Raw genomic sequence first — 20317 nt, 5'->3', positions numbered from 1 at the left:
GCTCAACTTCCAGAATAGAAATGAAAACCAAATACCCATAAGTCAACTGTTTTTTATATACTTGAAAGTCCACAATCTGCATAGTACTTTTATTCTCACATTGTAAATTTAGAAAATTTAATTAAAATTATGAATGATAATAGAAGATAATATATCTGTCTTGATTTTACTATGATCACTGAAGTCAAATAATTTGCTATCATTTGATTATTAATGCAGTAAAACTTGTGTTGGCAAGTCTCATGTGGAATTAAAAAGTATTTAAAAATTAAACCAAACTATAATAAAAGTGAAAAGTATTTTAACAAAATTTATTATGCAGTAATTACAAAGGTTAAGGGCTCTTCCATCTCAAGTAAAAATAACTTATAATTACACTCATAATGTAGTACCTTAAGAGAGAGATTCCTAAATACCACAGGAAATACAGTGCATTTCAGGTCAGAGAGACAGCTGGCTGCTCCGTCAGGGCCTGCCCAGGACCGCCACGCCTGCTCTGTGCGTGGCTTAGAAGGTGAAGTAGCGGGCGAACCACTCCTGGCGCTGGGGGTCTGGAGAAGCCACCGGAGAAGCTTCGCCCTGCGGAGGACTGGATTCACAGAGAGACAGTAACCCCACCTGAGGTGGTTTGTGAAGGAAAGGGCGGAGCACAGCAGACATTGCTGCAGACCCAGGCTCCCCCCGCCCCCCCCCCCGGGCTCCCCCCCTGGCCAGCGGAGGTGGGGGGGTTCCATTCCAGAGAGCAGAGCCCCACACTACCAGCCGGCCAGGGAGCACAGCACACAGCGCTGCGGCTGGGGGGCCCCCACCACCATCCCCATGCTACAGTGCTGAGGGGATTGTGGGAAACCAGAGAGGACAGAAATGCCCTCTTGGCACTTGTCCCCTTTGAGTTTTAGACTCTGAGACAAGCACTTGGTTCTTACAAACTAAAACTAGAGTAAGTCGAGTTTAGTATTCTTTACTACCTGCATATGCATGTTAATTCTAGAAGCAGACACTCCGAGAAAAGGAGTGCACCCCAACCCGCTCCCCTTCTGACTTCAAACTTGGTTTATGCTTTATCTTACTCTAACTAGGGTGTCTGGGCTACTTGAGAAACAAAAGAATCCCTACCGTCTCTGGGCAATTACGGGGCACCAACAAGGAAAGGAAACGCGACGTCCTGCTCCTGGCTCATGCACATGCACCTTACTGAAACCTGAACGCACCCAGCCGGGGAGGGAGACAAGCAACACAGGGTTTAGCAGGCCACACTTCCGGGCTGCAGGACTGCGCATGCGCGCGCGCTGTGTCTCCTACTGTTAAAAGGACACGCGCTTGCCATGCCATCAGTCACTCAGCCCCAAACCAAAGACTTCGCCACTCTTCTGAGTGCCACTGCTGAGATACAGTAAAAATAATACAGAAAAGCAAAAAGAAAAAAATCAGTGGTAACACAGAGGGCACAAAACAAAACGCCATACTTAATGGCTTTATCTTCAGGCTAACTGCATTACACTCAAAATATACTGGTAAATTCATGTCATCAGTAACTTAGTAGTAACTTAAAATTGGAATATCATTTTAAGGCTTTTTTTCTTTTTGCTTACATATACCATTAGTTCCCAGAGCTTGCATACTTTTTCTTTTTGGCAATAAGCATATGTATAAATCTGTTAGTGTCTTGAAAATAAAAAGGAAAAATTATATAACAAGAGAAAAGGAAACACTTAAGTTTTTAAGAGCCTGCCGGGTAAGCCTGAGGTCGTGTATTCTATCCCCAGTACAAAAAAAAAAAAAAGTCAAAATTCTTCAATAAAGATGCATTATTAAATGAAAAGTTGGTGACAAGACTGAAAATGAATCAGTGTCCATAAATATTAAAACTCTAAGTACATGGATTACATGGTTTTTAATATTTAGAAAACTGACAACAAAAAAAATTATCAAATTTTAAACAGTCAAAAAGTTGTCTAGAGACAACTAGACAATAATAAAAATATTCTGAGAACACTGCACAATAATATTCCTTGGATTGTTATTAAAATAGTGGATTTCTACATGTAAGATCGATATCTGAGGTTTAAAACGAAAAGAAAAAAACCGTTGGTGAGACGGGGCTCACCTCAAAACTGTCCTGGACTCTTTGGGTGGCACTGGCTGTGGAAGTGGTTTGCTGCTGTTGAATACAACATCATGGACTGGAGAATTAGGAATGGGGTCCAGGCGGTTAGGATGTCCATTGCCCACTCCACCAGATTCCAGAGCACTTAGATTGGGAACACTCACAAACCTGTTTGTTGGTGATTTATCATTCTTCTTCTTTTGCTGCATTAAAGATAATATACGTGAGGACAGCTGCTGGGTAAGGACAAGCAAGAAGACAGAACAGCAGAGATGCAAATTTGGCATGAGAGAATTTTGGAAGCCTTGTGTTAAATTAGGATGTTAACATTAACCAGTGTTCACCAATTGCGGTCTGGGGATCCTTGGAGGTGTTATCTACATGGAATCCAGGACAGAAACAATGAGGAGAGGCCCAAAGAGTGCTTCACTGAAGTCCCCTAGGAGCCACACTCTGTGCCATTATGGGAGGAGAAGAGGTGACAGGCATTCCAGGGGGCACAGAGAACCTGGAGTACCAGGGGACAGAGGAGAAAGAGTGGTACTGCAGATACCATGAGGTTAAACTGACACAGGCTAAAATAAGGAGGAGGGGGAGTAGGAGGAGGAGGAAGAGGAGGAGGAAAAGGAAAGTTAATTGCAGTTTTAAGAGCGAGTTCCATGAACTTTAGTCATCTGTCAGAGGGAGGCGGTTCTTGCCTGGAAAAAAAGGAGAAAATGCTTGGTATCATAGCTCAAGACACTCTCACACTGCTACTTTAGACCTGAAGCTGACCTAGAGAAATATTTTGGTCTTTCCTCTGTGACATCCTTCTGAATAGAGAAAATTAAATCTGTATAACAGTCTCATTATCAATTAATTGGCACTATCAATTGGCTCACTTAATAAAGGTAAAAGATATAAAACAAGTTATCAAAAATGTTTTAATAAGTCTTTAAAATTAAGAGCTAAAGGAATACAACTGCAGATTGTGAAAATCTATCAATTTGCGAATCAGACTTTAATCGCAAATTATACCTCTAGAATCAATAAACATCACACCTTGTTATGCACAGTAAAAATTAATGTCATTCATAAATTTAGACTAGTCTCATGTTTTGCTAGTTATATGTATGCTATTTATGTATGCATTAATTCAGAATAACATTTAAAATATTGAATACAGAAGATAAAGACTTTTTCTTGAGATGTAGTTACCTCACTATCTACACACTTCCCTCTGTGTCCTCCTGTGACTCAGAGTCTCTGACATTAGCCTGTCTACGAGCAGAAAGGAGGAACAACACAACACTTCTTGAGAAGTGTGTGTGAGAATTATCAGAAGTGACAGGGAAGCTCTTACAAAGCTGTATCGTTTGCATTTCTTATCCTAGTCCCTAGAGACATAATTAAATGTGTTTAAGTTTTCCATTTTAAAAAATCAAAAGTAAAATTAATGAGTACTATAGCAATGGTTTGGCAGCTGAAAAATTCCAACAAAATAATAAAAAGTATTTCTAATATCTTATTTTCCCAAGTCTCATAATCTTGCTTCATAATTAAAAGTTTATGTCATTTTACATTATTAATTTAAAAACTCTGATGGGGGCTGGGGATTTAGCTCAGCGGCACAAGCGCCTGCCTTGCAAGCAGGCAGTTGTAAGTTCGATCCCTGGTACCGATAAAAAGGGAAAAGACAAAAAAACAAAAACAAAAACAAAAAAAACTCAGATGAATTCGGTTCATTCACCTATTATTTACAGAGTGCTTTCGTGTGACAGGCAGCATGTGAAGATCCGGGCTCAGGAGCCTGCAGGTGAGGCCTTCTTTACCAACACTTTTTATAAAGCATGCAAGTTCCAACTGTGGAGCAGTTTAACTTCTAAACGAAGATTATTTTCAGTATTCTTTTAAGAGTTTCATGAACCTCTAAAACTTTTACAAAGCAAAACTTTTGGGTAATGATGTGAAACAATAAATCTCAATTTAAAAGCAACTTTAATACTAGCACTTTTATTCATTCCACTATTGACTTCTTCCAAAAAGATTCATAATCCCTGTGAAGCCACTACCTACAATTATTTACTCATTACTTGCTTTATTGAAAGAGTACTTTGTAGTGACATACAGAAAATGGTTGAAATTTTGCAATTAAATAAATGTTTGTGGAATACCCAATTTACCCAACGCAGCATGTCAGTGAGTGGCAGGGCAGAGTGTAAGATGAACCACATCCATTCCATGCTCTACTCTTAGCCCTCAGAGAGTCACGTGGCATCAGAACCCACTATACTTAATTTTAAATGTCAGCCTGAGAAGTGGACCACTTTCCCAGCACTGCTAGGCAACACATGTCCACCTTACTCCCTCAGGACGATGGCCTTCAGCTAGGGCAGCCACTGGGCATCTGGGCTAGAGACTTTCTGGCCCCAGAGAATTGGAGTCAGTAAAGAAATGACAAAAAGTCAACTAAAGGAGAGTTAGAAGTTTAGCTTTCTTTATGAATATGAAAAACAAAAGAACTAAAGTTTTATAATATTTAAGGCATATATATTATCTATAAATGAAATTAATCTCATGTAATCAAAGAATTAAAAAATTTTATTACTAGATAGTTAAAAATATTTTGAGAGCTTTATCCTATAATGTTGCAAATAGTTTTATCAAATATTAAGTTAAATCCCTATTGTACAGTATCTACAACACATACCTTGGTCAGTGGATTAATAACACCAACAGTAGGACTTGAGTTAAACACTTTGTTGAAGTTAGTTTCTCGATTGACTAATTCCAGTTGATAAAATTTATTATCCTCCTATGTAAAAGAATTATAAACATTTTTCAACATTTTCTACCAGATATTTACAGATGTCATTATGTAAGTACTATTTTATTCAAACTAATAATATCAAGAAGAGTTCTCTACCTTGGTCAAAGATTTCTGGACCTTCATGCTGTACCTGTGGGTTGCTGGAAGGTAGGGAGGTTTGCAGCATGTGTTAAGACCTTATGCCTAGGGAACCCAACCTCAACACACTAATACTTTCCTACAAGGCTGGATCTAAGTGTTTTATTTGGTCCCAGCCCTGCCTCACAGGGCAGACTACGGAGCTGCAACTGGTCTAACTGGCATGCACAGCTGTGTACATAGCTGGGCTGTTCCCATTTATGAAGGTGACACTGTGATACATTATGGTGCTTCAGTCCCTGGAAATAGATTTATCTTCCTAATGTCTTCTTTGCTATATTATTGTATTTTAGCAACATTAGCAGGAAAAATGTGAATGGCTCCAGTAGTGATAAAACCTTTGCCTTTACCTTTGCCTTTGGCAAAGGTTTAGTAAACAGCTAGACTGGGAAAACCTGAGTGGACAGAGTGGGGGTGGGGTGCAGATGCAGGGGTCCTGGGTTCCAGCACCGCCTGACTACTCCCTCTCTGTTTACTGACATCTGCAGAACCAGTCTGTGGTAGGGAGAGAGATGGACCTGGACCTCGCACTGATGGGCATGCACCTTTGGAAAGATACTTTACTCTCTAGTCTCCTGCCCGCCCATCCACCCTGTGGTAAGGATGAAATACAGTCGTGGCCTTTGGCCTCCTGGGTGAGAGCTGCACAATCCAGAGCCCTTTCTAGGAGCTGCAGGGGAAGGCAGCATGGGGTGTGTACACTTCCTGTAGGAGTCCCTGCAGCTGGGGAGCACTGTCCTGAGGCCTGTGTTCCTCAGGAAACTGGGTAGATGGGGCTAGAAGCAGTGTGACCACGCTCTCTCCAGAGCCTGCCCTGCATTCCACTGGCAACCTTAATCTAACCCTGCTGCTTATGGCAGGCCTTCTAGTTCCCTCAGACCAGGCTTCATAAATGAATTTTGCTCTTATGCTTTATTTGTACAGTACTGTCCCAAGTTTTAGGTTGAGCTGATGAACAAGCATGTAGAATTATTAGTCCTCTATTTCTAGTTTTACTCTGAAGATTTTCATTCATCAGTGGCAGAAAAAGCAACATTTTCATTAGTCACTAGAACTGATCATTTTAGAAGACTGAAATGCTTTGTAAATTTTAAAACGTTCATTTCTCATTCTTAAGGAAAAATGGCTTAATGAAGGCAGCCTACTTATGATTAAATTTGCATTTTCACCCCAGTTAGACTTCTCCGAGCCCCTTTCACAACAACCACACGCCCCACACACACACACTGGAGAGCACTTCCTGAGTAACAGGCGTTCAGGAAAGGACTGCAATTCCCCAGAAAGTGCGGGGCGCATGGGCAAGTCCCCTGCCCCCCTGCCCCCTGCCAGCCCGAGCTCTGTGTGGCAACCTGCACCCACAGTTCAGCGGTGCATTAGCTGGGCAGTGCTGTGGACACAGAACACACATTCTATGTGTGCGGCCAAGGGGATTTTTAAAGAATACTGAGGAAAAAGGCACAGTTCCCTTGTCCTAATGTCAGACTTAAATTTTTAAAATTATACTTCTTATTCTCATTATAAACATTGTAATAAGCTTTCAGTCATCACATATTTGGTGCTATTTGCATGCAGGTTTACTTAAAATATTCTGTTTTACACATCAACCATCTATTGACATGGTTATACAAAAACCAAAATATCTTACAATTAGTTTCTTTATGACCTGGTCTCTTTCAGTAAGCATGGCTTTTAATTCTGCAATCATCTGTATATCTTCCGGTTTTGATTCTCTGTTTAGATATTTTTCTTCCATTTCTTCTAGTCTAAAAACAAGAAAACCTTCAGCTTATTGATATGACTCAGTATGTTTTCCACTTCGTCCCATTAAACATGTGAACGATTGAAAAGGAAGCTGTTTTCTCCCCTTGAAACTCTTATGCCTACGCTGACCCACACAGGAGCTGTCAGGAGCGGCTGTGAATACCGCCCGCCATATGAGGACACAGGCTTGGTGCACAGACAAGGGATGAGGAAAGACAGGAAAGGGGAACAAGGCACACAGGGAGGACACCATTGTTTCCAGTCTCCTGGGACACAGAGCTGAATGTTTCAGCATCATCAGCCGCATGGCGACGATGGCTCACCAGGTACCAGAAGTGTTACCTCCCTCACAGGCCCGTGCTGCCCTGAGTGACAGGACCAAATGCCACTATGTCGAGAGCAGACATGTCTCTGAGGACAGATCACGCACAGTCAAGAGCACGACACAGCGGAGAAGGCAGATGGGAGCTGTCGGCTTGTTTAGGAAAAAGCTGCTTATCGTTTTTAAAAATGTAAATAATAAAAAGTAAAATGTGTATTATTTTCAGAATGTAAAGGATGGCATTTAAGCTTGATAAAACTGTGGCTGCTAAAGATTCACAGAAAAAAATGTAGCCACTCAGCAAACACTGAGTGACTTCACAATGACCTGCTTTATGGAAATCAGTGACCATCCCTGTCTCTGCCCCCAGACCCAGCAGGGTCCCAGGCATGCTCTGCTGTTTAGAGACTTTATAAAAGCCCTCCTCTCACTCAGCCCAAGCTAGAGATTTGCCAAGAGCCTCTCTGGCTCCCCGCAGCACCCAACCACAGCTGCGCCTGCTGTGGGCAGCTCAGGGCGGCAGAAGTACGGGCTGAGGAGGCCACTGCCTAGAACGCCAGACTCTGTCTCCTGACCTTCACTTCTGCTCTTCAGTGGCGGCTCAGGCTAAGGGAGAAGCAGCAGGAGCGTGCAGATGTGCGCACATGTGCAGGGAACTGCGTGCTGCCACAGCATGGACGTGTCTATCCTGCATTTTTACGGGCAGGGTTTCAAGAAGGCCACAAAACATCCCCCAGTCTAGGGAAGGACATCTGGTTTGAGGGACCACATTTTTACCTTTACAAGCAAACTAAAAGATTTGTGAGTTGCTTTTTGCAGCTGAGCAAGATTATGTGACATTAGTGGTAGCCAAGAACTAAATGTAAAGCCTTACTTAAAATTTACTTCTTATCGTTCTAGTACAAGGGGAAGTTAAGATAAAGTGCATCTAAAATGATCACTTTCAGTTTCTGAAACCCCCTTATTCTGACCAGAATGCAAGTTCTAATGTATTTTTATTTAGCATAAGCATTCTTTACCTACAGAATTATTCTCAGTTAATCCTCACCACAAAGTATTTTTACACTACCAATTTAGTAAAAAAGAGAAAAATAAGCAACATCATTTTTATAAATAGGAAAGCATTAAAGGAGAGAATAAGTTAGCGTGACAGGTTTAATTTGCAAATATACTTTGAGAATTACTAGTCTTTCAGAGTCTCATAGGAAGAAAACGTAGAGTTCCCTGAGAGCCACCCGGGGAGACATTCTTAGCATTTCCTTTCCCTCAGCCACCCAGGCAGGAACCAGCTCGAGACCACCCCTGCCTCTCAGAGGCCAGATGCAGACACGCTGGCATCCTTCTGCTCAGCCTCCGGGTCACGGTGGAGACGGCCACGGCTCCATCTGCAGTGGGCGCTTAGAGCACACATCTCGGGCACACAGGCGATGGAGCCTCAGGCCAACTGGAGCCCAGCAACAAGTTTCATCCTCATAGAGGTTACGGTCACACTCTGCTATTCAGAGTAAGGAAGATAGTATTTTCAACTGTCACTATTTTACTGCAGTGGTAGCAACGTTTCCTATTAATTTTAGAAATGAGTCTATTAAAACTATTAAGAGAATACTATTATAGGTAGCTAGAAATGACCAAACACCCAGAGTTTCTATCTGGACAGTTTCAGCCTGGGATACACTTTCATGAGATAACCACATGAGTGCACATGGCCTTTTACTCCAAATATATATTCCTATCGAGTTGCACAAAGATAATAAAGAGCAGAACACATAAATCTACTAACTAGGGTCCCTGTTGCATTCTTGGCATGCATGCTGCCCCCACTTTATTTGGTCTGAAAATACATAGGTCAATGTGTGCAGTTCAGGAAGACAGCTCTAAAACATGAATGTCTGAAAAGTCATAAAACTGCAGTTTTCCAAGTGATGGACATCCCATATTGATTTGTAAAGTAAGCAAACAAAAACAAATCAAAAAAATCGGAGAGCTGAGGCATTAGAGCCTAACAACTGTATTATTAGACACCTGTGAACTGTAGAGCTTGAGCTTCCTCAAGATGAAAGGCTCCACTGTGTCACCCCTCTCTGCAGTCCTAAAGACAGGATTGAAGGGCTCTGATGCTGGGATTTCCCATGTATTTGTAGAACAGTCTCTGAGTTGTGACAACAGGACTATGACCCCCTCTCTAACATTTATGAAAATTACCACCAATGTAAATTAAAAGTCAAACAATAATAATGGCAGTTCTTGGGTATCATGGATAAAGAGTCAACCCTTTAAGGAATTCTGGTGTGGTGGAGGGCTTGTGAGTTCAAGATTACTGACTTATTTAAAGTTCACGCATGGGGTTCATGCGTGGAATCAAAATTTCTCCTGTGAAGAAATGATCTTTTGTTCCACTACAGTGATAATTAGTAGCAATCTACAAATGAAGGTGCAATGAAGACCCCAGGCTCTAGAGTGTTTCCATTTAGCTTAAGCTAGGTCCTCTCCAGTAGCCAGTCCTCCCATTTGCTTTGAAAACAAACACAAAGCATGGCATTTCTATAAGATACAAGGTCCTAACAAAGGTGAGATATTTACTGAGGCTAATAAAATTTCTATGAAACTGTCTGAAAATCTAGGCGGGATTTCTGCACCAGCTTTGGCCAGAGAACTTCTAACACTTGCCCCCTTGTGCAGGACAGGTCAGGTGCACTGCCCCGTCCCAGAGCAGTCTGGGCCGCAGAAGGCAGGCGCTGCTAGCTGCTGGGGCGTCTCAGCTCCGGTGCAGGCCCAGCGGGTGGGGCCTCAGTCCCTCCACCAGCCCCACTGAGAAGCCATCGGGTGTTTTCTGACCGGGAGGCTTTAAAACCAGCTAAGCTGGACCAGAAACACAGCTGGAAGTGGCTGAGATGCTTTCCCTCACCCTACAGCTGGAAAGGACTCTCCTGCTCACCAGCTCGGCCGACTGACAGAGAAGTGCACTGCTCTCAGTGAAAGGAGCTCAGGATACCAGCTGTGGCTGGATGCTCACAGCCGTCTGTGGCCGAATGCCCCTTTCCTTGGCCAGAGCAGACAACGCTCTCTTACTGCCTACAAAAGTGCTGCTCGCAAGAAATGGTCTGTGAGTTCTTAAAGAAAAGAGTGGAGGCTGATATATCATCACAGTAGGTTTCTGGTGAAAAAAGAAATACAGTCGTTTAACATGGACCCTAGGCAAAGTAAAAAATGAATGGCAGGCACAGGACAGCAGGTAACACTAATTCTTCAGTTACTAAAATACTGCAATACAGAAAAAATACCACTATCTACTGAAAATTCATAATGTGCAAAACCATATAAAATAGAATAAAAGTGAAAAGACACAGCCTTTTCTTTCTGCAAGCTAGCATTCTTTTTTTTTTTTTTTTTTTTTTAAGCCAGTCAAATTTAGCAGTGGGGGGGTGGTATACCAACTTTAGTGACACTAATGTTAATAAGTTCTGATAACCCACTGCCATCGGACCAGCCCAAGCTAGCATTCTTAATGAGACAATACGGGGACAAACAGACATTGTTCATCTGTGAGCAGGTTTCTGAGTGTGATGAGAGAGCCCAGGATTTCTGCTTCTACCTGGGAGGCACTAAGGCTGGGGAAATGATACCCAAGGTGCTGGGTCTTCTCTGGACTTCATTTCTGCACCTGCAAATGCATGAGGTTCTAAGCTCTTCTACAAGGAGGCCCCTGAGCTTGTACTGTAGCTCAAAAGGATGTACTAGTTCCTCCAAGAACAGCAAACATCAAGCTCATTGTGATCAGGAAAATGTAATGTGAGTCTTGACCGTTTTGGCAGAGAGAGATGACAAGGGAGAGAAGAGAAGGGGAAGAGGAGGAGGGAGGAGAAGGAAACTGTGTGTGTTTACATCAGCTCCTACATACATAACAGCATTCACTCATAGACCGAAAGGGTTACAGGGATGAACTGAGAGGACAGGACTTTCACATTCGTGGAAGGTAATTTGCGACAACATAGGAGGCAGTATGAGGCCCAGTGGAGCAAAGAGTTTTGTCTGACACTCAGGTCAGACCAGAAACACAGAAACACAGCTGTTTCTGTGTACTGCTGCAAAAGCATGTTTCAGGGTAATGGAACTGGACGTTAACTGTGACTTTACAGAAGGACGGGGACAACTGACTGGAAGAACAGAGACTAACATTGAACAAACCACTGGGGGCTACGGTAAACTAATTTGGAGCAGGGTTTGGGCCACAGAGATGACCGTAACACACAAGTCCCTATGGCAGCAACATTTTGTGAGTATTCAGGAGAGACCTACTGAATATTAAGGAATATTAAATATTAATTAGAAATTTTGATTTTAACAATATTGGAGTTACTATGCATGAGTAATAACTTCATCTGTAATCATTTCCCATTACTGATTTTTAAGATCATAAAACAAATGCTTGTTGTAGGAATTCAAGCAGTGCATGAGTATATAAAATAAAGTCTTTGTTCCTTTGCACCCCCAACCCCTCCTAACCATTCCCTAAGGGAACGGCTACCATGTGTACTTGTTCAGTAGCCTATTTTGATACTTCTGCAAAGCATGTATTATTACTGCACTATGTGCACAATATAGTATTTCTGTTGTTCACAACATGCTCCTTTTTCTTAGTACTAGACAGTGGACATATTCTGAGGTGTCATTGTGGCCAGAAGGTACCACAAGGGACACTCCCAGAAACCAGTGCAGCCAGAACTGCTGCACTCCAGCTGATAAAACATAACCCTTTAACTGCCTGATGCTAACTAATGAACACATCACTCTGCAATTAGCACCTTCAATTTCTTTTTAAACATCATTTTTATTGGATTCAAAACAGTCAATATGAGTGTAGACCCAGTGCTCCTTAATTTATTATCCACATATGAATTTTCTTTAATATAACGTGACTTACGACACTTGTAAAGTTGCATTTATTTCCTTGAGGAGCTCATTAGTCTTATTAAAATCTGCCCACATGATATTTTTCTCTCTGAGGTGGTCTGCTGTCATGACATCCAACTCTTTTTCAAGCCTCTTGTTTAAATCTTGTTCATGCAACCTGTTTAATTTAGTTTTAGTTAAGAAAATGTTATTCTGAAGTCAAGTTTTCAAATTTTTCTATATTTTATCAGATTTGAAATGCTCTTTTAATATATGGAAAAATTAATGTAAACAGCCTAAATTAAGCTACAATCTTCTATCTTAAATTTATCTTTTAATGCTTTTTCTAATACTATTTTTTAAAGACTTTAATCATGTAGTTTCCAAAGTTAATAAATACACATATGTTGTTCAGAATACAAAAATTCTATCTGTGTTCTAGATTATAATGCAATCAACAACCAAAGGAGAAAATGACCTCGACCACCTTACTAGGAGGGCAATGTGGTCAGACAGCAGCCATGTGGGCTAAAACTAAATCCCGTCACCACAGCCCTTCGGGAACTGCACAGTCCTCCTGTCACTGGGTTGTGTACCTCATCTGCTGGCTGGATTCACTTCGTATCCTCAGGATCTCCTTTCCCTTGAACTCCAGCTCTGTGGAGAGGGCGCGGATGTTCTCACGAAGGTGCTGCATCTCCTTGTCTAGGTCAGAGATGTGGTGCTCTCTGAGACGTAACTCCTCTTGCAGATCTGTTATCCTGCACACATGCTCCTTACTCTGTAAAAACAAGTGAGTGTCTACACACTGGCTTTCTGTCTTGTGAGGGAAAAGACAACATTTAGAGTGTCAAATGTAGTCCTGTTGGTACTGCTGCAAAAGCATGCTGCCTGTTTTCTTTCCAAGTACCTGAGGAACATTTATTCACATGAATATAGTTTAAAATAATGTCAGGGCTGCAAGGGACCTGAAAGATCAGAACATACCCGAGCACAGACTTGTCCAGGGTCCCCTGGACTCAGTGGCAAGGCTGAGATCAGAGCATGGCCTCTCAGTGGCACCGTCAGTGGCCCAGGGTCCTGCGGTGGGTACTGGGCCTGCTGGCCTCTACTCACCAAGGATCTGGATCACACCCACATCTCCCAGGGCCCTGCCTGCCTAGTGTGAGCCCAGAAGTGACTCTACAGATAAGTTCCCTTTTGTTTTCCTAAGACACTGTTGCCACAAGTTCTGCAGCCTGCACATTGCCCGCTTCAGTGCAGACCTCCTGACTGAATGGAACTCTCCTCTCTGGGCACAAGGGGTTCACTAACACAGTCCTGCTGCTTGAAGCACTGGTGGTGCAGGCACAGCTGTTCCACTGGGCAGCCTGTACCCCAGAGGTACAAACAGATCTAGTCACTTTTATCAACCCTCTCACTAATAAAATTAATAAAGTCTATACAAGGACCAAATCTAGTCTATTATCTGAATAATTATTGCCCAAATATAAATCAATACTATTTATACCAATTAGAAATTATCACAGTGGTCAACAAATTTATTTCATTAATCCAAAAGAAATTTATTTATAATCATGAATAGTTTATCAATAATTAATTCTATAAATTTTAACACGGAAATCTTATTGCTCATGTATAGAACATGCATATTTATAACTGTTATACCACAAACTAGCTGTATTACAACTTTTACACCATTTCAATGCTGTCCTTAAGGAACTATAATAGCACATCTGATCTGCTAAATCAACTCCTTTCTCTGCATTATTGTAAGCAAGACCCCTGAGACCTGATTCATTCTGCCCGATGCCACAGTTATGCATGCACCACCAGCGGTTTGAGTCTGTGGGAATGACTGAATTCAAATCAGAGCTGCTCAGTAGCCAGATATACAAAGTACAGCCTCACTGTGAACAGAAAACTTTGTAGCAATGAGAAGAAAATGTGGGCTGATCATTTAACACAAGCAAAGACTGCAAAGTCACGTTTGAGGTCTATTATTTCATTGCACAATGTCTACAAAATCATGCTTGCAGGTGTATACACTTTCAAGATCTCAGACTAAATAAAGGAAAAAGGGCAAGGTTTTAAAAGTACAAATGGCAGTTGTGCTAGAATGCATCAGAAATATAAGTTATCTTGTTTCTCCTTGTGGGTGCTTCTCACCCTGTGCTATGCAAAGCCCTGTTTAAACTCACATTTAAATTCACTAAAATTAAACCAAAGGGATGCTGCATCTCTTGGGCTGCACTGAAGCACCCCTGGCCATGTGGCACAGATACGGGAAGGGCCCCTCAGCACCAGGCTGGCTCTGTGGGCCACTGTGTCCGCACACTTCCCAAGTGCGGACTTAAAAAGTTGTAAGTCAGAAATGCAGTATCATGACTATCTACTAAAGTAGAATTACTTATTTCCATGGAAAAATTAGTCTGCTACATGGTAAGTAACAGCTGCATAAACGGGAGCTGTAAGTGATCCTAGCAGCAGTGAGCACGCAGCCTCTACTACCTGTCTTCTGCTGAGGTCTGCGCTCCGCTCTAACTCCAGCTTGGCGGCCGCCAGCTCCTGGTGGTGGTTATGCCGCAGCAAGTCAACAGCAGTTGCATGCTGCTGGTTGAGTTCTGAGCGTAAGGATGCTGGAATACAAAGGGGAAGGTTAGGGAACTTAATGAGTATTAACAATATGTAAAACTATAAATCACAGACTTGTGTATGTCCATTACATTATTACCAGACTGTTACACATAGACTATCACATGCTCCCATGAATTTCAGATTCATCTAGCTTTGAGGAAGATATGAAATGTTTCAAGCGCTGAAGTGATCAAGGTACTGTTACACATGCTTCCAGGTTAGAACTAAAGTGCTAAAGGAGATGAAATGCTATTAGCTCTGCTCTTCACTATTCCAAGAATAAACTTTGAGAGATGAAAGGTACATGAACACATGCTAAGGAGGAACCTACCATCCCAGTAAGAATTCTTCCACAGTACCCTAGAATATGTGGACACTCGCTGGTCAGGCCGTCCCTTTCAGCTGAGTTTGGAATGGACTGCTTCACACAACCCATGTCCATTTACAGGATGCCTGGCACTATTCCAAGGGAGAACGAATGATGAACCTGTCCTTACAGCTCCATAAGCCGGAGTCAGACACATTTAGGAAGCAGAGTACCAGCGATGAATGCTAGGCACAGTGAAACCACTGTGGTGGACGTATCTAAATTTCCTGTAAGGCACAGGCAGGGACACTGTCACTAAGGGACTGTCACAGGAACTCAGTCTAGAACACTGAGTTAGGCCTCTTCAAGCAGAGAGAAAAAAGCATTCTTCAAGTCAGATAACACACGCACCAGCACAGAGAACATGGTCTGGCTGGCAACTGTGAGGGATCTGAGGGAGTGCAGGGTTCAAGGTCCAGGGCGATTCTGGAAAGGAAACGGACCAGTGCAAGAACAGGGGCCCCAAGTGGCGTCCACTTCAACCTATGCCCCAAAGGAACTTAAAGAGGCATGGTCATCTTCTGAAATGGGATTTTACTTGAAGATTTTAGGAAAGCCAAATACTAATATGAGAAGAGATATGAGTAAGTAAAATGTACAAATTATAAATTTTAAAGCTAAAACGTAGACTTTGAAGAAATGCTGCACCTAAGGCTTCCACACTGGGCCTATGCCCAGTGCCTGGTGGTAAGGGAAAGCTTGCCAGACACTGACGTACAACACAGATCACCAAGGGCCTTACCCTGGGATCCGCAGTGACGGTCAATTAAGCATGGCACAGTTCACCCTGGCTGGGTTTAGAGGATGGACGGCAGAAAGGGAGAGGAGCAAAGAAGCTACGTCAGTGACCCAGGTGGCAAAAGACAGGTCTGTGAGTGTGCCAGAGAACTGTGGCAGAGGAAACAAAGATAACAACAACTTGGGAAGAGGAACAAACAGGAGATGGATTTTCTTATCTGTGCGACTCAAAAGTGCTAGCATTAACTAGAGAGGAGGGTAGAGAATGCAAACACATTTGGACACAGGAAGGCAGTGAATTCGTGTTTTAAAACCCCGAGTGTAAGCCAGAATGTCTGTCTAAAACGCAGTAAGAAACATAAATCTAATTACAGGAAAAAAACGGTTTGGTCGAGAAACACATTTGGAAGCTCCAGCACATCAATGGCAGCTTAGGCAGAGGCTGTGATCTAATTGCAAGGAAGAGGCCAAGACTACAAACCAGACCTGAGACAGTGGTACTTAGCAGATGCCTGTCAAAGCAGGACCAGCTAATGAGAAGAAAGGCGAGGAGGGCCAGGGATGGGAGGTTATATACCCTCAGGAAATGTGCAGGGTGGCTGGGCAGCAGGCTGCTTGCTGCTCACAGGGAAGTCAGGAAGAAAGCCAGCAAATGAGAACAGTTTGGACCTGCAGTTCTAATGTTAGTGGTGATTCTGGTGAAGACAGAGGAAATGGGCCTTCCCTCCAGTGATGGCTGCGACACAAAAGGCTGCAGCCACTCAGTTTGTCAGTCTCTGAAGAAACTGAAAATGTAACAAACCATCTGACCAAACAACTGCAACCTGGGCAACACTCCCAGAGAGGAGAACCCAGGTTTACACAGAAACTGACCAGGTGTTTAGAGCAGCTGGCCCTGTAACACCCCAAATTGAAAGTCCAACAACCTTTGATAGGGGAAGGACAAGACTGGAGGCTGAGCCAGGACTGTGGACTATTACTGGGCAAGAACAAGGAACGCACGACTGGCACACCTAACCACTGGAAGACCCTGAGGGATTACACCAACTGGACAGCCTGTCTCCAGTGGACACATACCGTGTGGCTTCGTCTGTAAGGGCAATACCAACATTGGAAAGGGAAAATTAAGAGACAACGAAGAACAGATTAGTGGCTGGCAGGAGTTACCAATGGAACAGAGGGACACAGATATGGCTGTGAAGGGACAAGAAGGCTCTCCAGGATGACAGAAACGCTGTGGTGACAGAATCAATGTGGACAGATGGCTGTGACAGTGTGCAGACCAGAGGTCCCCCCTGGGAAAGCTACCTGAGGGCTCAAGGAAGTGCCACTATTTCTAAAACCTGCATATGAATCTGCAATTACCATAAAGCCAAATAGATTTTTAAAAATCCAAAGCAGTTCTTTAGACAACCGTGTTTCCGTGGACAAAGCACCATAGCTCCAGCACCCACCTCTGTCCCCCTACCTCACAGCTCTGGAGAGTGATCCCCCAGCCACAATCCACCGGGCCCTCTGCTTACTCCAGCTCACCCATCAGCGCACGGCTGGGACCTCGGCACAAAACCAGCACGGGCAAGTCTGCCACCAGTGATGCACACTGGCCATCTAGGCTTTCCCAAGAGGAGGGTGAGCGCCACATGACTCGGCCCAGAGATCTCGGCTACAGCAGAGATCACAACAGGGTCAAGGGGCTTTTTTTCCCTTTGAGGCTCAGAATATTCACAGCACTCTGTTCCCAGTTCCCTCTTGGAAATGGTGCACTCCATTGTGATAAAAAGTGTTAGGATTTGGAAGAAAACCAAACTGGAGGATGATGGACTTAAAAGCTACCACATGGCATAAAAGCCAAAGCAAACCCAAACCTTTCAATACATGACTAGTTTTCCTTCAAAATTCAACTTATCTCCTTATAAAAAGGATCATTTCCTAGGAAAAACTCCATATAAAATATACACTAACAGGGGGCTGGGGATTTAGCTCAGTGGCATAAGCACCTGCCTTGCAAGTAGGCAGTTGTGAGTTCGATCCCTGGTACCATTAAAAACGAAAAAGACAAAAAAAAAAAAAAAAAAAAACCACCAACAAAAAGGCAGAACTGTCATGATTTTTGTTACTACAATAAGAATTTGTGTTGACAAAGGCCAAGGTGACCACACAGTCAAGGACGGTGATAGGAGTGCCCTGGCCGCATTGGCCCGTGAAGGTAGATGGGACATCTGTGGGGGCTGCCTTTGCACAGGGCGGAGGAAGTGCAGGAGCCTGGTGCCCCCGCACTCTGTACCACCCCTTGCCTCTCTGTCTAGTAGCTCCGCATGCAATGCACTGCCTGCTGAGGATTCACTGGACAGCTCAGTCTAGAGACACAGCTGTGCCCTGATACTGAGTTCTAAATGGTAGAATGCACAAAAAAAAACACGACAAGGCAACAGCTGCAGAATACCAAGCATGGCCTTCCCTTCGTCTTCCAGCTCAAAGCGCAGAGTCTGGAGCTCCTGTTCCATCTCTGCCCGGAAGCCCTCCATGGACTCCCGGTGCGCATCCTTCAGGGCCTGCAGCTCTGCAGAGTGCTTCTGCTGTAAGTGGGTTTCAAGGGCCTGCACAGGAGACAAAGGCTCAGCGCTGCACCAGATTATAGGAGCGAAACATAAACAGCAGAACACAGCTCGACAGTAAAAAGGTTATTGTCAAATAAGTTAGATACAAGATAATCATCACTAGAAAACAAACTAGGAGTCAGTCCAATAGACTAAATGGATCACCTCGAGCAGTGTGACTCTGTATTTATATTTATTCGCAGTACTGGGTTAAACCTAGTGCCTTGCCACTGAGTTCACCCCAGCCCTTTTTTAATTCATAGTTTGAGACAGTCTTAGGACTCACTAAGTTGCTCAGCTGACTGATCCTCCTGCCTCAGCCTCCCAGACTACAGGGACTTTTGGTGACTCCAGGTATTTTGTCTGACTTAGAAATATGAACCTTTTAAAATTATCAAATAAAATCATTTTGTAAAGCTTAAAACTAATGAAAAGTTCCTTAGTGCTCATACTTAAGAGGCGGAGGGCACCACACACATAGGTGCATGCTTTGATGAGGGAGAGTAAGGGGGCTTGGTAGGTGACGCAACACTTATGGAATCTTTTGTAGCTGCTGTCTGTGGTAATTCTCTGCTCCTGTATTCAAGTGAAGAAGCAAAAGCCCTGAGAGCATATGGCTGAAAAGTAAACTAAAGGCTTTCAAGTAATTTGTTTTAAAAACAGATCACAGATTACTGGGGCTAAGACAGAGAACTGCACCCACGGCTGAAGCCGGGAAAACAGAGCTCAGTGCCCATCAGGCCCTGGGACAGAACTGTGCCAGGGCTTTGCTGGCTTATCATAATCTGCAGAATAAAATATTTCTAAGATGTCACCTTATAATTAGGGCTGTATTTCTTTAATCATTATCCTAAAATGCTTTGTGAAACACAGTATTTGGCTACCTAAGCTCAGACTGCTTTAAATGTGTTTCATCTGGGTTCCTTTCAATATAGTTAGATAATGCTGCTTGGTAGATTGGCTACCTAGTGACAATACAGTGAGACTATAGGCTCTTATTTCTTTTGAAAAATGATTCAAATTAAGTGATAAAAGACTACATTGCATGATTAAAGTCTGATACAAGGTGCAGAGGAAACATCCCAGCAGCAAAGCCCCTGCCTGGCAACCACAAGGTCCTGAGTTCCAATCCCAGTACAAAAAAAGTACTCATATAAAAATTCATGTGTTACTCAAATTCATAAATTTTATCCAATCAATAGGTCGTCTTTAATCAGGCTTAATTTTTAACCTAAGGAACTTCCTTGATTTTCTAGATAAGATTCAAAGACTGCAACCTACATTATAAGAAAGTAAACTATTTTTTTTAAATTATGAGTTTTTGTTTTAATAATTTCTTTAAAACATATCATTTCTTAAAAATACTATCTACACCCAGGTAAAAGGCTAAGCAACAAACTACATCAGTAATCACTATTACAGGAAAAATTAATGTGAGTAAAACTCCATTTTTTATCAAATCTTTCCTGATTATAATAAAGTCCTCTGAATAATTTGATAAAGACAGTGTTAAAAAATTAACTGCACCAAAATACATCACACCAAGACTGTGCCAAATCAGCATTTTAAAGCAGACACACGGAGAGCCTGTCATGTACTACAACTCATCCAGTAATATATCTTAGGTCATTTAATCCCTTTGTGACTGAGCTCTGGTGTCATTATTTCTTATATATCCTCTGAGACTATGTATAAGGAAATAATACTATTTAAAAATACTCATTTCATTATGAATATCTTTGTACATAGGGGAATCGAAATAATGTAAAGGGGAAAATCTAGGATTAAAAAACACAAATGTTAAAACACACACACACACACACACACACACACACACACACACACACTTTGGATCTACTTCTGTCTTTTGTTTAAGGGTCAGAGTGAAAGGTAAGTTAAAATCTGAGTGGACACCTACTGTAAGTACCAATAATCCTTGATGACTACAATG

The 20317-nt window shown here is 42.6% G+C and overlaps 1 protein-coding gene across 11 annotated transcripts in view; it reads right to left on the bottom strand.

Annotated features, from left to right (window-relative positions):
- Positions 1-284: 284 nt before the first annotated feature.
- Fam184a (family with sequence similarity 184 member A) overlaps positions 285-20317 on the bottom strand; it is an 87674-nt gene continuing 67641 nt past the window's right edge. For 5 of the 11 annotated variants that reach the window (XM_063235094.1, XM_063235095.1, XM_013143450.3 and 2 more), the window contains 8 exons: positions 18213-18366; positions 14539-14666; positions 12624-12808; positions 12059-12205; positions 6700-6817; positions 4797-4901; positions 2108-2310; positions 285-589 (listed from right to left, as the gene is read on the bottom strand). In XM_063235094.1, the coding sequence (XP_063091164.1) occupies positions 508-589; positions 2108-2310; positions 4797-4901; positions 6700-6817; positions 12059-12205; positions 12624-12808; positions 14539-14666; positions 18213-18366 (1122 nt within the window). In that variant the 3' untranslated portion in view covers positions 285-507. Of the gene's footprint in view, positions 1202-2107; positions 2806-4796; positions 4902-6699; positions 6818-12058; positions 12206-12623; positions 12809-14538; positions 14667-18212; positions 18367-20317 lie in introns of all 11 variants that reach the window. The other 6 variants (XM_063235097.1, XM_005008147.4, XR_010042774.1 and 3 more) reach the window with 5 other exon arrangements.

Source organism: Cavia porcellus, unplaced genomic scaffold, assembly GCF_034190915.1.
Source record: "Cavia porcellus strain 051 isolate PalLab524CR breed Dunkin Hartley unplaced genomic scaffold, mCavPor4.1 scaffold_24, whole genome shotgun sequence".
In the NCBI taxonomy this organism is placed as follows: domain Eukaryota; kingdom Metazoa; phylum Chordata; class Mammalia; order Rodentia; family Caviidae; genus Cavia; species Cavia porcellus.
Note: the sequence above shows the minus strand (reverse complement) of the source record. Positions and strands in the feature narration are given on the sequence as shown.